This window comes from Salvelinus alpinus, chromosome 4 (genome assembly GCF_045679555.1).
Source record: "Salvelinus alpinus chromosome 4, SLU_Salpinus.1, whole genome shotgun sequence".
NCBI lineage: Eukaryota > Metazoa > Chordata > Actinopteri > Salmoniformes > Salmonidae > Salvelinus > Salvelinus alpinus.
In genome coordinates, this window is record NC_092089.1 from 94,712,761 (window position 1) to 94,730,260 (window position 17,500).

At 47.9% G+C, this 17,500-nt stretch overlaps 1 protein-coding gene across 2 annotated transcripts in view; it reads right to left on the reverse strand.

Annotated features, from left to right (window-relative positions):
- Positions 1-17,500, reverse strand: part of LOC139574740 (serine/threonine-protein phosphatase 2A 55 kDa regulatory subunit B beta isoform-like) — a 69,703-nt gene that overhangs the window by 4,733 nt on the left and 47,470 nt on the right. For both annotated transcript variants that reach the window (XM_071399588.1, XM_071399589.1), the window contains exons 2-6: positions 5,711-5,808; positions 4,618-4,783; positions 2,914-3,026; positions 1,201-1,378; positions 800-964 (exon numbers count right to left, since the gene is read on the reverse strand). In XM_071399588.1, coding sequence (XP_071255689.1) covers positions 800-964; positions 1,201-1,378; positions 2,914-3,026; positions 4,618-4,783; positions 5,711-5,808 — 720 coding nt within the window. The remainder of the gene's footprint in view (positions 1-799; positions 965-1,200; positions 1,379-2,913; positions 3,027-4,617; positions 4,784-5,710; positions 5,809-17,500) is intronic.

A 17,500-nucleotide genomic window follows, 5' to 3' on the forward strand; every position in this document is an offset into this window, starting at 1 on the left:
GCAACCTCTGAAAGATGAAGTGTGTGTTCTGCTATAAGACAAACCCAGCTTCTCTCTGCTCTTTGCTCACATTTGGAGACAAAAGCTACTTATTCTTAAATAACAATATATCCAATTCCCTCAATCTGCCCCAAGGCAGCGTCCCAAATGTGTTTTAATATTCCTGGTAATGTGCTATTCAGCAGGATGTGTGTGCGTGTGCGTGCGCGTGCGTGTGTGTGTACGGGCCGGTGAACACGTTAAAACAGCTCAGGAAATAACTACTTTTTTTTAACAACATGGGCTGTGTTCCAAATTACATCCAATTCCCCATGGGTCCTGGTCAACAGTAGTACACTATATAGGGGATAGGGTGCGGTTTGGGAAGCAGCCGTAGTTTTTCCATAGGGAGGTATTTATTTTGCATCTTACACCATCAATCCTCAGGCTTAAATGTCAATCGATTCATTATTCATTTCCTTCAGAGGGATATGCATATCATCTGACGCTCCCAGAGACAGAGAGGGGCTTTGAGACGTTGAGCCATTCCTTGTCTTGACTGGGAGAGAAGACAGACAGGCAGACAACCTTATTGATGTTTGTGGTTATCAATCCTAGCCATGCCACAGTAGGATAAAGGTTGGTTCAATCGAGACAGAGACTTGACTTCCCTCCCTCTCTCCCTTCTTTTCTCAATCTCTTTCCCCCTCCTCAGATAGTGACATGGCTGTCACACCGTGCGCCATGTCTGAGTGGAGTGTGTGCGTGTGTGTGTGTTTGAATACGTGTGTCTGTGTGTATGCCTGTTCCCAGTACTCACACTTGCAGTGTGTGTCGCAGAGCGCCTGTTTCCTCATGTCACAGAGTCGTACTGACCCTCTACTGCTGCTGTAAGCCAAGGTGTTGCACTGCTGAGGATGGAACTCTGCTGCTGTAATCACCTCCGTCAGATCCTCCATGTTACACGGCTTAATGTCCACGATGTCTGGGGAGGGGCATGCTCAGGGACAAATAACAGTTTTGGAGAAAAACAGGATGTCACATTCAGTTAAATGTTTTAGATTGTTTATAGAGAAAGAGGAACAGAATACAGGCTTTAGCACTTGTTCCTAGAGGTCAAAGGTTATTTGAAGCAGCAGTCGGTAGCCTATAAATGTTGTAGACAGATAAACTATGACAGAGAGTATGTTAGGGGGTTGAAGGGTAAAGGTGAAAGGATACTGAAGCTCTGGTCGGTGATCTCCAGGTTCCACAAGTTGACCCTGAGGTCGTCGGTGGAGATGTAGGTCTGGAGGTCAGAGTTCACAGAGATGGAGTTGATGTGGTAGGTGTGGGCGTTACTGAACACACGCCGCGCTGTCGCCTCCACCATCAGATCTGTGTTCTGGAGAACAGGAACCTGGCAGGGAGGGAGGGAGGTTTAACACAGTACATATTTTCACATCACATGACTGACTCTTAAATATCATAAAACGTAATTGTCTCACAGAATCTAAGACGGAGAGAACATTCACAGATTGACACCTCTTTCTATTTCCGTACACCGTGAACGCCTGGTTCTATACAGCCATTAAGTCTCTGCTACACACATCCACATCTTTTCAAATGACTTCATGTACTGTATGTCTCCACTTGAATGTAGTGGTAGACTGCACAGCAGCAGGCCTAGTGAGCTGGTGTTAGGACTGAGGGGCCAGGGATGGCCTGAGTGTACCACTGAGCCCGGCAGAGGAACTAGCTGTAATCCATTATGGTATATGACATACAGTACAGGAGGACATAGGAGAAGCAGAGGAGACAGTAGAGAGAAAGAGAGAGAGAGACAAAGAGACAGAGGAGAGAGAAAGAGAGAGACAGTGGAGAGAGGAGAGAGAAAGAGAGAGATAGAGAGAGACAGAGGAGAGAGGCCACTAATAGATACACTGAACCGGGACTCTCTGTGTGAGAATTAAAGACCATGGTTGCCTGGGTGATGGGGTTGCAAAGAAGGGAGAGCGAAAGAGAGAGATGATCCCATTCATCGCATTCATCTCAGTGCACATTTCGATCGCTCTCTCACTCTCTCCCTGTCTCCCTCTTTCCCTGTCTCCCTCTCTCCCTGTCTCCCTCTCTCCCTCTCTCCCTGTCTACCTCCTTCCCTCTCTCTCTGTGGGTGTGTGTGTTTGATGGTGACAGGGACTCATCTGTCAGTGCTGATGGCACATATGAGAGCAGTCTGAGTGATTCTATATACCAGTGTTGAAAAACTGATTCTTCTCTCAGTGATAAGGACCGAATGCACCATGAGAAATAGACCTGGCAATGTGCAGTCATTTGGAATAGCCAAAATGCAATGAGTTTACAGGGGAGAGCAGTACTGTATATTGCCAGAAGACTGGAATATAACCATGTGCTTTATACAGTATATTCCTCATTCATAAAGTATTCATGTCAGTGATATCAAACAACATTTCCTATTTGGACCCCTGGGAAAAATGAGATATTTACATCTTATTATTCTGCTCGTGTGTGTGTGTGTGTGTGTGTGTGTGTGTGTGTGTGTGTGTGTGTGTGTGTGTGTGTGTGTGTGTGTGTGTGTGTGTGTGTGTGTGTGTGTGTGTGTGTGTGTGTGTGTGTGTGTGTGTGTGTGTGTGTGTGTGTGTGTGTGTTCTCCAACTAGCTCTCACAGTCTCATGGCAGAATTAGACGTTCATCAATGTTTCTCAAACATAAAATTTCAAAGTTGTTCCAAATGTCAAATTTCAACGTGTTTAAGGTTAAGCCCATCCTCCGTCTCCGTCCACAAAGCCCTAGCAAAACCGAAACCTACTTGAAGGTAACAGGGCTCACTGTTGCCCCTAGTGGCCAATTCCCACGTCATCTCCCGACGTCCTCAGACGTGGATGGACGTTGAGTACTGACTTGTATCACGGGTGACCTGGCAGGTGTTCTCACCCGTAGTGAGGTGATTGTAGATGGGTCTCTGATTCGTCCGTCTTCATCCTTCAGGTTGTATCCCTCTGGTCGTCTGTCTCTCTCACTGATCTTCCAGAGCTTCACTGTCTTGTCTATACACACACACACACACACACACACACACACACACACACACACACACACACACACACACACACACACACACACACACACACACACACACACACACACACACACACACACACACACACACACACACGTGCACACCGAACACAGAGGGAGAGACAGAAACAGAGAGAAAATGAGAGAGTGAAAGAGAGAGAGAATGAAGAGAGAGAGGAGAGAGAAAGAGAGAGAGAATGAAGAGAGAGAGAGAGAGAATAGAGAAAGAGAAAGAGAGAAAGAATAGAGGAGTGAGAGCGAGAGACAGAGAGAGAGAGAGAGAGAGAGAGAGAGAGAGAGAGAGAGAGAGAGAGAGAGAGAGAGAGAGAGAGAGAGAGAGAGAGAGAGAGAGAGAGAGAGAGAGTATTAAGCTCCATGCTACAGTGAGTGTGGGAGGTGTGAACTGTGTCTGGTTCAATCTGTCAGTGATGGACTGATGCCAGCCTGGATGGTGCTGCCGATGACAGTGGTCATAGAGATGACATAGTGATGTTATAACTGCTGTCATCAGGAGGATCAGATACAAATCTGCAGGTTAATCATTAAAACCATGTGACTATCGTCACCATTCATCATAACCTCATGTTTTTTCCAGCCAGACTCTACATACTGTATATTGTACATACACTGAGTACAAAACATTAGGAACACCTGCCTTGTCCATGACATAGACTGACCAGGTGAATCCAGGTGAAAGCTATGATCCCTTACGGATGTCACTTGTTAAATCCACTTCAGTCAGTGTAGATGAAGGTGAGGAGCCAGGTTAAAGAAGGATGTTTTAACCTTGAGACAATTGAGACATGGATGATGTGTGTGTGCCATTCAGATGGTGAATGGGCAAGACACAATATTGAAGTGCCTTTGAACGGGGTAGTATGTGCCAGGAGCACCGGTGTGAGTGTGTCAAGAACAGCAACGCTTCAGGGTTTTTCACTCTACAGTGTCTTGTGTGTATCAAGAATGGTCCATCACACAAAGGACATCCAGACATCCTGACACAACTGTGGGAAGCATTGGAGTCAACATGGGCGAGCATCCCTGTGGAACGCTTTCAACACCTTGTAGAGTCCATGCCCCGACGAATTGAGTCTGTTCGGAGGGTTAAAAAGGGGGGAGTGGGGGGGGGGGGGGTGCAACTGAATATCAGCAAGGTTTCTTAATGTTTTGTACACTCAGTGCCTCTAGCCTTTCAATATCCAAAGGCAATTTCTATACTATTAGATATGTATGTGTTCTGCTTGACTGAGCCCAAGCCACCAGCAGAAGCCTTGCTGATTGAGAGCTTCACGCATGGATGCAACAGCTGAACACACACACTCATGCACGGACGCACATGTATGAACACACACACACAGCAGGGCCACACGACCAGATGGAGCTCCTCTGGCTATGGTTCCACTGCTTCTAACTCCTATACACACACACACACACACACACACACACACACACACACACACACACACACACACACACACACACACACACACACACACACACACACACACACACACACACACACACACACACACACACTCACACACACACACAGACACACACCGTTGGTGGAGAGGAGGAAGTAGGCAGCGTTTTGTTGAGGAAGCCATCTGATCTTGTTGATCTTCTCCTCGATCTCCAGACTCTTCAGGTAGTCAAACTCTGGATCATGACTCTGGAACGTACTGTACACATTATACTCCCCTCGCCTTTGGGGCTGGCTTTTAGTCTGGGGGGGGTGAGAGAGAGAGAGAGAGAGAGAGAGAGAGAGAGAGAGAGAGAGAGAGAGAGAGAGAGAGAGAGAGAGAGAGAGAGAGAGAGAGAGAGAGAGAGAGAGAGAGAGAGAGAGAGAGAGAGAGAGAGAGAGAGAGAGAGAGAGAGAGAGAGAGAGAGAGAGAGAGAGAGAGAGAGAGAGATTCAGGGTGGTTGGAAGGTATGGTAAACAATATACTCCCACTGCCACTGGAGCTGACTCTTAGTTTGGAAGGAGAGAGAAGGGCAGAAGAGAGACACAGGTTAGGCTGTAACTTTACAGTACTTTAGACATGTTATACTCTCTGGGGAGAGGTAGAAGGGAGAGAGAGGTGGGAGACAGAGATGATGGGAGAGATAGAGCTACAGAGGTAGAGAGAGGGAGGACAGAAAGAGAGCGAGAGAGAGACAGAAAGTGAGAGAGAGAGAGAGAGACAGAGACAGAGACAGAGAGAGAGAGAGAGAGAGAGAGAGAGAGAGAGAGAGAGAGAGAGAGAGAGAGAGAGAGAGAGAGAGAGAGACAGAGACAGAGAGAGAGAGACAGAGAGACAGAGACAGCGACAGAGAGAGAAAGAGAGAGAGACAGAGACAGAGAGAGAGAGAGAGAGAGAGAGAGAGACAGAGACAGAGAGAGAGACAGAGAGAGACGGAGAGAGAGACAGAGACAGAGAGAGACAGAGAGAGAGACAGAGAGACAGAGACAGAGAGAGACAGAGAGAGAGACAGAGACAGAGAGAGACAGAGACAGAGAGAGAGACAGAGACAGAGAGAGAGACAGAGAGAGAGACAGAGACAGAGAGAGAGAGACAGAGAGACAGAGAGACAGAGACAGAGACAGAGAGAGACAGAGACAGAGAGAGAGACACAGAGACAGAGACAGAGAGACAGAGACAGAGTTTCATACCTCCTGTTCTCTCTGGAAGACCACCACTCTTCCTCCTTTGTCCCCTGTGGCCAGCAGCTCCCCCGAAGGGTTAAACTCCACCGTGGAGATGATGTCAGCTAAAACCAAACAGAGACACAGGGATAATGTACCACAGGGACAAAGCAATACATGGATAATGTACCACATGGATAATGTACCACTGGGATAATGTACCACAGGGACAAAGCAATACATGGATAATATACCACAGGGATAATGTACCACAGGGATAATGTACCACAGGGATAATGAAACATGGATAATGAACCACATGGATAATGTAACACAGGGATAATGAAACATGGATAATGACCCACATTGAAAATGTACCACAGGGATACTGAAACATGGATAATGAAAAACAGGGATAATGTACCACAGGGACAAAGCAACACGTGGATAATGTACCACAGGGATAATGAAACCCATGGATAATATACCACACGGATAGTGTACCACATGGATAATGCAACACAGCGATAATGTAACACATGGATAATGTACCACAGGGATAATGTAGCACAGGGCTAATGCCCAACAGGGACAATGTATCACAAGGATAATGCAACACATGAATAATTGACCAGAGGGATAATGTACCACAGGATAATATATCATAGGGATAATGCACCACATGGATAATGTAACATAGATACACTACCGTTCAAAAGTTTGGGGTCACTTAGAAATGTCCTTGTTTTTGAAAGAAAAGCACATATTTTGTCCATTAAAATAACATCAAATTGATCAGAAATACAATGTAGACATTGTTAATGTTGTAAATGACTATTGTTGCTGGAAACGGCTGATTTTTTATGGAATATCTACTTAGGCGTACAGAGGCCCATTATCAGCAACCATCACTCCTGGGTTCCAATGGCACGTTGTGTTAGCTAATCCAAGTGCATCATTTTAAAAGGCTAATTGATCATTAGAAAACCCTTCTGCAGGCCTCCCGGGTGGCGCAGTGGTCTAGGGCACTGCATCGCAGTGCTAACTGCGCCACCAGAGTCTCTGGGTTCGCGCCCAGGCTCTGTCGCAGCCGGCCGCGACCGGGAGGTCCGTGGGGCGACGCACAATTGGGCTAGCGTCGTCCGGGTTAGGGAGGGTTTGGCCGGTAGGGATATCCTTGTCTCATCGCGCTCCAGCGACTCCTGGGGCGGGCCGGGCGCAGTGCGCGCTAACCAAGGGGGCCAGGTACACGGTGTTTCCTCCGACACATTGGTGCGGCTGGCTTCCGGGTTGGAGGCGCGCTGTGTTAAGAAGCAGTGCGGCTTGGTTGGGTTGTGCTTCGGAGGACGCATGGCTTTCGACCTTCGTCTCTCCCGAGCCCGTACGGGAGTTGTAGCGATGAGACAAGATAGTAATTACTAGCGATTGGATACCACAAAAAGGGGGGAGAAAATGGGATAAAATTTATTTAAAAAAAATAAAATAAAAATAAAATAAAATAAAAAACTTCTGCAATTACGTTAGCACACCTGAAAACTGTTGTCCTGGTTAAAGAAGCAATAAAACTGTCCTTCATTAGACTAGTTGAGTATCTGGAGCATCAGCATTTGTGGGTTTGATTACAAAGACCTTTCTTCTGAAACTTGTCAGTCTATTCTTGTTCTGAGAAATGAAGGACGCGAGAAATTGCCAAGAAACTGAAGATCTCGTACAACGCTGTGTACTACTCCCTTCACAGAACAGCGTAAGCTGGCTCTAATCAGAATAGAAACAGGAGTGGGAGGCCCCGGTGCACAACTGAGCACTCTGCCTAGATGGCCAGCATCCCGGAGTCACCTCTACACTGTTGACGTTGAGACTGGTGTTTTGCGGGTACTATTTAATGAAGCTACCAGTTGAGAACTTGTGAGGCGTCTGTTTCTCAAACTATACACTTTAATGTACTTGTCCTCTTGCTCAGTTGTGCACCGGGGCCTCCCACTCCTTTTTCTATTCTGGATAGAGCCCGTTTGCGCTGTTCTGTGAAGGGTGAAGTACACAGCGTTGTACGAGATCTTCAGTTTCTTGGCAATTTCTCACATAGAATAGCCTTCATTTCTCAGAACAAGAATAGACTGACAAGTTTCAGAAGAAAGGTCTTTGTTTCTGGCCATTTTGAGCCTGTAATTGAACCCACAAATGCTGATGCTCCAGATACTCAAGTCATCTAAAGAAGGCCAGTTTTATTGCTTCTTTAATCAGAACAACAGTTTTCAGCTGTGCTAACATAATTGCAAAATGGGTTTCTCGTGATCAATTAGCCTTTTAAAATTATAAACTTGGATTAGCTAACACAACGTGCCATTGGAACACAGGAGTGATGGTTGCTGATAATGGGTCTCTGTACACCTATGTAGATATTCCATAAAAAATCACCCGTTTCCAGCTACAATAGTCATTTACAACATTAACAATGTCTACACTGTATTTCTGATCAATTTGAAGTTATTTTAATGGACAAACGTGTTTTTCTTTCAAAAACAAGGACATTTCTAAGTGACCGGTAGTGCAGTAGTGTATATTTTCACACAGAGATTACAGTAAACAGCACAGAGACACAGAGACACAACCAGTGAGAACATTTGATACATCTTAAGATATTTTTTCTTGTTGTGAAAACAAATGTTCACCCATTTTCTATTTTCCATAACTTAAATGAAAGCTGAAAGCTTCAGCTTGCCTTATAGCTTATAGCTCAACTTCTTTTATGGGCAGAATATCTAGGAAACAAAGGGTTGCCCTGGTGACCCAGATAAAAGGAGGAATATGGGTAAAAGATGTGGGTTAAACAACTGCCTGAAACCGGTCTAAAACTGATTGTGTTATTTCATCTAATTCATCCCAATCATCAGACTAAAATAGTCTGGCAATCAGCCAGGTAATTAACTTAACGATCCTCACACAATCAGTAACTCATCAGTTCAGTAGCAGATATAAAGCACTCTATGATCACACTATCAATGCGATTAGTTTCCTCTGTGAATTAAGCAGCTCCTTTCCCCCACAGGAGCCATAGTGGTGAAGTATTCCCTAAAGGACCTAGACGTTCTCAAGTTATTATTACATCCAACCAGACATCTTCCATCCACAGACACATTTTAAGGACACTGCTTTACGACAGAATTCAACTGATGCACACAGACAATTTTATAGACACCAGTCCAGTGCATTTGTCTCCTCAGCCACTGAAAATAGCTCAAACCAATACATCTCTCACATCAAGCATCCAAAACAAGCTTTTTTGGTTTCTAGACTGTAACACAGACAGACAACTACCTGAGACACCTCCTACTCTCCTCCTGAAACACATGCTGGCTTCAGAAGAGACAACAGCTCTGCATCTAAACAACCTAGAGATGGATACGTCTCTCAACATCCAACTGGTTTGTTCCCAACAGCTCTAACGAAACAAATACAAAAACCAAGACAAAGAGGGAAGAGAGAGCTGTAGTTAGCTGTGCATGTACGCACACACACACCAGAGGAGGCTGGTAGGAGGAGCTATAGGAGGGCGGGCTCATGTTAATAGCTGGATATAAAGAAATGGACACTGGGACCGAGGCTTCCTACCATGCAGGACCACTATACTGTTTATTGTCTATCCTGTAGCCTAGTCATTTTATCCCTACCTATATGTACATATCTACCTCAATTACCTCATACCCCCTGCACATAGACTCAGTACTGGTACTCCCTGTATATAGCCAAGTTATCATTGACTCAGTACTGGTACTCCCTGTATATAGCCAAGTTATCATCGACTCAGTACTGGTACTCCCTGTATATAGCCAAGTTATCATCGACTCAGTACTGGTACTCCCTGTATATAGCCAAGTTATCATTGACTCAGTACTGGTATTCCCTGTATATAGCCAAGTTATCATCGACTCAGTACTGGTACTCCCTGTATATAGCCAAGTTATCATTGACTCAGTATTGGTACTCCCTGTATATAGCCAAGTTATCATTGACTCAGTACTGGTACTCCCTGTATATAGCCAAGTTATCATTGACTCAGTACTGGTACTCCCTGTATATAGCCAAGTTATCATCGACTCAGTACTGGTACTCCCTGTATATAGCCAAGTTATCATCGACTCAGTACTGGTACTCCCTGTAAATAGCCATGTTATCATTGACTCAGTACTGGTACTCCCTGTATATAGCCAAGTTATCATTGACTCAGTACTGGTACTCCCTGTATATAGCCAAGTTATCATTGACTCAGTACTGGTACTCCCTGTATATAGCCAAGTTATCATTGACTCAGTACTGGTACTCCCTGTATATAGCCAAGTTATCATCGACTCAGTACTGGTACTCCCTGTATATAGCCAAGTTATCATTGACTCAGTACTGGTACTCCCTGTATATAGCCAAGTTATCATTGACTCAGTACTGGTACTCCCTGTATATAGCCAAGTTATCATTGACTCAGTACTGGTACTCCCTGTATATAGCCAAGTTATCATCGACTCAGTACTGGTACTCCCTGTATATAGCCAAGCTATCATTGACTCAGTACTGGTACTCCCTGTATATAGCCAAGTTATCATTGACTCAGTACTGGTACTCCCTGTATATAGCCAAGTCGTTACTCATGGTGTATTTATTCCTTGTGTTATTATTTTTCTGTTATTTTCTCCCTCTCTCCCCTTCACCATCTCTCCCCCTCTCCCCTTCACCATCTCTCCCCCTCTCCCCTTCACCATCTCTCCCCCTCTCCTCTTGACCATCTCCCCCCTCTCCCCTTCACCATCTCTCCCCTCTCCCCTTCACCATCTCTCCCCCTCTCCCTCTCTCCCCTTCACCATCTCTCCCCTTCACCATCTCTCCCCCTCTCCCCTTCACCATCTTTCCCCCTCTCCCTCTCTCCCCTTCACCATCTCTCTCTCTCTCCCCTTCACCATCTCTCCCCCTTTCCCATTCACCATCTCTCCCCCTCTCCCCTTCACCATCTCTCCCCTCACCATCTCTCCCCCTCTCCCCTTCACCATCTCTCCATCTCTCCCCTTCACCATCTCTCCCCCTCTCCCCTTCACCATCTCTCCCCTCTCCCCTTCACCATCTCTCCCCCTCTCCCTCTCTCCCCTTCACCATCTCTCCCCTTCACCATCTCTCCCCCTCTCCCCTTCACCATCTCTCCCCTCTCCCCCTCTTTCATAATCTCTCATTTGCCATCTCTCTCTCCCCTCCCTCCCTCCCTCCCTCTCTCATCATTAACATATTAAGCCAGTGAGGGGTAACAGTTATTGATGGAGTCTTTTAACGAGTTTACACTCCGACACGTCCTCCTTCAATCATCTCAGTGAATGAACAGAACCACTGAAGCAGAGACCATGTAGACACCAGACAGAATCTTGATGGAGCTCTTCTCAAAATGACCTGTCTCAATACAAATAACCTAAAACCGGAGCCTTTCCAATCAGAGAATCACATGATATCATGGTGTACTGTCATTCCTTTGTGTTTCCTCTTGGTCTCTTTATAAAAGATGACTCCAACATATGTGACTACGTCCGCAGGTTTATTGCAGACATTTTGGTCATTTCAGTCAAAAGTAGGACACTACTTTTGACCATGGCCCATAAGGCCAGACGAAGTGCACTATATAAGGAATTGGGTGCCGTTTGGGACTCAGACAATAAGTGAATAAGGTCTATAAATCCTGTAGGTCAGTCAGGTGTGACACAGCCAGGGTCAGAGGTCAGTGAGAGACATCAGACAGATGCACTCTGATGGCAAACATCAATCGCTGGCAATAACACAGAGACAGCAGTAGCCCGTCAGACACAGAGACACGCTAACCTAGCCCCTCAGACACAGAGACAGGACCACCAGTCAGGAAGGGCAGGGATATAATCCTGAGAACACACTAAAGTCTGGGGTCATCAGAGGAGAACGTCGGTAGTGGGGCGACCTAGTTAAATAATCTATATGTGACTGAACAAACAGAGACTAGGTGAAATTGACACGAACTCCAGCTAAAATAGTCTGCTAAAACAGCCTCATACACCAGCTAAAACATTTGTCGTGTGTCACATCCTGATCTGTTTCACCTGTCTTTGTGCTTGTCTCCACACCCCTCCAGGTGTCGCCCATCTTCCCAATTATCCCCAGTGTATTTATACCTGTGTTCTTTGTTTGTCTGTTGCCAGTTCATTTTGTTTGTCAAGCCTACCAGCGTTTTCCCCATTGCTCCTGTCTGTTTCTAGTTCCTGTTTTCTAGTTTTCCTGGTTTTGACCATTCTGCCGGCCCTGACCCTGAGACTGCCTGCCGTCCTGTACCTTTTGGACTGTGATCTGGATTACTGACCTCTGCCTGCCCTTGATCTGTCATTTTGCCTGCCCCCTGTTCTAGTAAAACAAATGTGTTACTTCGACACTGTCTGCATCTGGGTCTTCCCTGAAACATGATAATACGAACTGGCCATGACTGACCCAGCAGACTCGGACCAGCTCCGCAACGCCATCTCCTCCCAAGGAGCCACCATTGGAAGGCACCAGGAGTTGCTTTTAGGTCTTATGGAAGGTTTCCAGAACTTAGCTGAACGCCACGACCGAGTGTTGAACACGTTGCTGGAGCAATTCCACGGGTTGTTTGTTAGGCAGCCTACCACGACGGTAACCTCCCAGCCCCTCAGTATACCGGTTGTTAGCAGTGCTGCCTCCCCGGCCACCCCGGTTTCCCAGGAACCCAGCTTACCTCCCCCGGAACGCTTCAATGGAGAGTCGGGCACCTCTCGGACGTTTCTCGCTCAGTGTTCCCTCATCATCAGAGCTGCAGCCCTCCTCCTTCCCCTCGGACCGCTCTAAGATAGCGTACCTCACCACGCTGATGTCCGGGAGGGCTCTCGCCTGGGTTACGGCAGTATGGGAACAACAGTGGGCCGTATGCTTCAGTCTGGAGGAGTTGGTGGCGGAGGTAAAGAAAGTTTTCGATGCTCCATTGTCCGAGAGAGAGGCTGCCCGGAAGTTTCTCCAGCTTTGCCAAGACTCCCGCAGTGTGGCAGACTACGCGGTGGATTTTCGCACGTTGGCAGCTGAGAATGCCTGGAACCCGGATGTGCTGTTCGACATGTTCCTGCACAGAGTAAAGGAGGAAGTAAAGGACGAGCTTGCAGCCCGGGAACTACTGATGGATCTCGACTTGCTCATCGCCTTGACCATTCGGATCGATGGGCGACTACAGTAATGAAGGAAGACAAGGAGATTTGATTTCACTCGCCCGACCAAGGATTCCACCTCGCCTCTGAGGCATCCCGGAAGTCCCAGACGGCTCTGTTGCCAAGAGAACCTGAGGCTATCCGAGTTCCCCAGAGAGTCTCCGAAGTCTCCCGATTCACCTCTTCCCAAGCCAATGCAACTAGGCAGAGCTAGGCTGTCTCCAGCTGAACTGCTACACAGGTTTCACACTAAGAGTTGCCTGTACTGCGGGACTACTTGTCATTTCATCTCCACCTGTCCACTAATACACCAGGCTCACCGGTAGGAGCGAGTACTCTGGTGGGCCAAACAGATAACTTTTCCTCTCCCCTTACTCACACCCCTTTTCATAACATATTGCTGTGGGGGAACCAGTCAAAATCTCTCCGGGGTACTCATCAACTCTGGGGCCGATAAGAGCTTTATGGATGCTACCCTGGCGTCCGAGCTGGGCATCCCCACTCAGCCACTCTCCATTCTCATGGAGGTTGGACGGGCGCTCTACAGGCCGGGTCACCCACAATACCACCGCAACCTACGTGTGTCAGGGAACCACAGCAAGATGATCCAATTCCTGCTCACTATGTCTCCTCAGGTTCCCGTGGCATTGGGATGCTCTTGGCTCCAGTGACACAATCCCCTTATTGACTGGTCTGCTGGTGCCATCATGGGCTGGAGCCCGTTCTGCCACGCTCATTGCCTGAAGTCAATGCAGCCTGCCCAGGGATGTCTTCCTGGGGGCTCGGAAGTTTCCCAGGACCTCCGGGAGGTGTTGAGTAAGGCCCAGGCCACTTCGCTTCTGCCGCAGCGACCCTATGACTGTGGGATTGACCTTCTCCTAGGCACCACGTCGCCCCGGGGACGACTGTACTCTCTGTCGGGTCCGGAGACCAAGGCTATGGAGACCTACATTGAGAACTCCCTAGCTGCAGGGTTCATCCGTCCTTCTGCCTCCCCCACCTGTGCAGGGTTCTTCCTGGTGGAGAAGAAGGCCAAAACCCTGCACTCGTGCATCGACTACTGGGGCCTCAATGACATAACTGTGAAGAACCCTTACCCGCTACCACTCATCTCCTTGGCCTTCGAGCCACTCCAGGGGGCCACCGTGTTCTCCAAGCTGAACCTACGGAACTCCTACCACCTGGTGCGGATACAGGAAAGGGCGAGTGGAAGACTGCCTTCAACACGGCCAGGGGTCACTATGAGTATCTGGTCATGCCATTTGGCCTTACCAACGCCCCAGCTGTGTTCCAGCCTCTGGTTAATGATGTTCTTCGTGACATGTTGAACCGGTTCATCTTCGTCTGACTCAATGACATCCTCGCCTTCTCCCGCTCCGCCTAAGAACATGTGCTCCATGACCGACAGGTTCCTGGAGAACCAGCTTTTGTGAAAGCAGAGAAGTGCAAATTCCATCGCTCCACCATCACCTTCCTGGGTGACATCATCACTGCAGGGACTGTACAGATGGATCCCGGGAAGGTGAGAGTGGTGGTGGATTGGCCCCAGCCTACATCCAGGGTGCAGGTGCAACGTTTCCTGGGATTCACCGTGGTTACAGCACCCTGGCTTCCCCCGTCTGCACTCACCTCTCCCAAGGTTCCGTTCACATGGTCCCCAGCTGCTGACCGGGCGTTCCGGGATCTCAAACACCGTTTCACCACAGCTCCCATCTTCTTTCATCCTGACCCGTCCCGCCAGTTTGTGGTGGAGGCCGATGCTTTGGATGTCGGAGTGGTGGCTGTCCTGTCCCAGTGTTCTGCCCTGGACCTCAAGTTACATCCCTGTGTCTTCTTCTCCCATTGCCTCAACGCCACAGAGAGGAACTACAATGTGGTAAATCGTGAGCTTCTCACGGTGAAAATGTAATTGGAGGAGTGGAGGCACTGGCTGGAGGGGGAGGAATATCCATTAATTGCGTGGACCGACAACAATAACCTGGAATATCTCCGCACCACCAAGCGTCTCAATTCCAGGCAAGCTAGGTTGGCCCTGCTTTTCTCCTGGTTCAATTTCTCCCTCTCATACTGAACGGAATCCAAGACTGTCACGCCGCTATAGCCCCACGGCTACAACCCCAAAACCCGAGACCATCCTTTCCGCCTGGCGATGGCACTCAGCTGGGGAATAGGGAAGCATGTTCGTGAGGCGCAGCGTTCCCAGCCGGGGGGGAAGGATGGTCTCGGGTTCCGGGGTTGTAGCCGTGGGGCTATAGCGGCGTGACAGCGCATCCAGACCGGATGTTTGATCGTGACGTGGTTCGCTCCTCGGTCCTGGAGTGGGCCCACTCCTCTAGGCTTACCTGCCACCTGGGCTCCGGTCGGACCCTGGCCTTTGTGCGACAACGCTTTTGGTGGCCTACCATGGTTCTTGATGTCTCTGCGTTCGTCGCCGCATGCACGATTTGTGCAAGGAACAAGACTCAAGCTCTGGCTGGTCTCCATCAACATCTGCCTGTCCCTCACCGTCCCTGGTCTCACTCCCCCCGTCTGATGGCAACACCACCATTCTGACAGTAGTGGGCCGGTTTTCCAAACCTGCCCACTTCATTCCTCTCCCCAAACTACCCTCGGCCAAGGAGATGTCCCAGCCCATGGATCCGGAAGCACGTCTTCCGGATCCATGGACTCCCACTGGACATGGTCTCCGACCGGGGTCCTCAGTTCTCGTCCCAGTTCTGGAAGGCATTCTGCACACTCATTGGGTCATCGGCCAGCCTGTCCTCCGGGAACCACCCCCAGTCTCATGGCTAGTCAGAGTGAGCCAACCAAGACCAGGAGACGACTCTGCACTGCCTGGTCTCTGCCAACCCCACCCACCTGGAGCCGGCAACTAGTGTGGGTCGAATACGCCCACAACACCCTTCCTTGCTCTGCCAATGGGCTCTCGCCCTTTGAGTGTTCCCTGGGTTATCAACCCCCGCTCTTCCCTGAGCAAGAGGGAGAGGTCGGCATACCTTCGGCCCAGATGTTCGTCTTCTGTTGCCCCGTACCCTCCCTATACATCCCACTTTCATGTGTCTAGAATCAAACCCATGTCTCAAAGCTCTTTCTCTACTGTTGACCTGTTGTATTGCCTGCCCCCTGTTCTAGTAATAAACTTGTGTTACTTCAACACTGTCTGCATCTGGGTCTTCCCTGAAACGTGATAGTTGTGTAAGAAGCCAACATGGCGTGACTGTGGAGAGCCAGTTACGTAAGTGTGCTGTTATATTAGGTAGAGAGAGGGTAACTGGCAGCCGAGTGCCGTGCCAATGCCTTCTGTTAGACACATGGGAACACTGCACTACACTGCGCTGCCTGCGTCAATGGAGAATGCTAAAGTATTCTCTCTCTCTCTCAAACACAAACAATGTTATATTTGGGTCCAACAAGACCATTACCTTGGCCTGCTCTCTGGAAGGCTAGATGGCTTATGCTTGTACGCTACGTGAGGTTCACACACATACACTTTAACATTCTATCTAGACAGCATTATATCATCATGGATCTTAGTAATGGAGAGAAACAGATCATTAACCTGATTTCTATCAAATCTGTCCAGTGGGAGATATACAAGATTTTGTGTGTGTGTGGTGTGTGTGTGTGTGTGTGTGTGTGTGTGTGTGTGTGTGTGTGTGTGTGTGTGTGTGTGTGTGTGTGTGTGTGTGTGTGTGTGTGTGTGTGTGTGTGTGTGTGTGTGTGTGTGTGTGTGTGTGTGTGTGTGTGTGTGTGTGTGTGTGTGTAATCAGACTTGAGGGACAGATGTTATTTCTCCCCTTTGACACTTTATTACCTGATAGATACCTAACAGAGAGAGAGTGAAAGAAAGACAGAGAGAGTGAGAGACAGAGAGGAGGGAGGGAGAGGGAGAGAGGGAGGAGAGGTGAGAGAGAGAGAAAGAGAGAGAGAGTGAGGAGAGAGAGAGTAAGAGAGAGAGAGAGAGAGTGAGGCGAGAGGGAGAGAGAGAGAGAGAGAGGAGAGTGTAATGTTTACTGTTCATTTTTTTGTTTATTTCATTTTAGTTTATTATCTACTTCACTTGCTTTGGTAATGTTAGCATATGTTTCCCATGCCAATAAAGCCCTTGCAGTGAATTCAATTGAATTCAATTGAGAGACAGAGAGGAGAGAGGGAGAGAGAGAGAGAAAGAGAGAGCACAAACTACTAACAGAGAGGAGAGAGGGAGAGAGAGAGAGAAAGAGAGAGCACAAACTACTAACAGAGAGGAGCTATACTGATGGAGTTACTGTTAGAAACATCACAGCACTAAACCATTGTCTTTGTCTCTGCTGTTTTCATGTCTCACAGCTATTCATCTGGGCTGTCTTTTCAAAGGTTATACAGTCTAAGCTGAGAAGTGGGTCTCAGTGAGTTAAGTGACCTTATAGAAAAACATTCTGTGACATTTGTTCCTGGACAGACCACAGGAAAACAGAAATGTTTTATCAGAGCCAACAAACACTTCCAATTGAGAAACACAAAAAGGTCAAATACTATTTAACCTCCAAGGCAGTACAGAGAACATATTAGATATGTACTCTCTCTTTCTCAAAGAAGCACTTTGTCATTCTCTTTAAGCTGTGGTTGCACA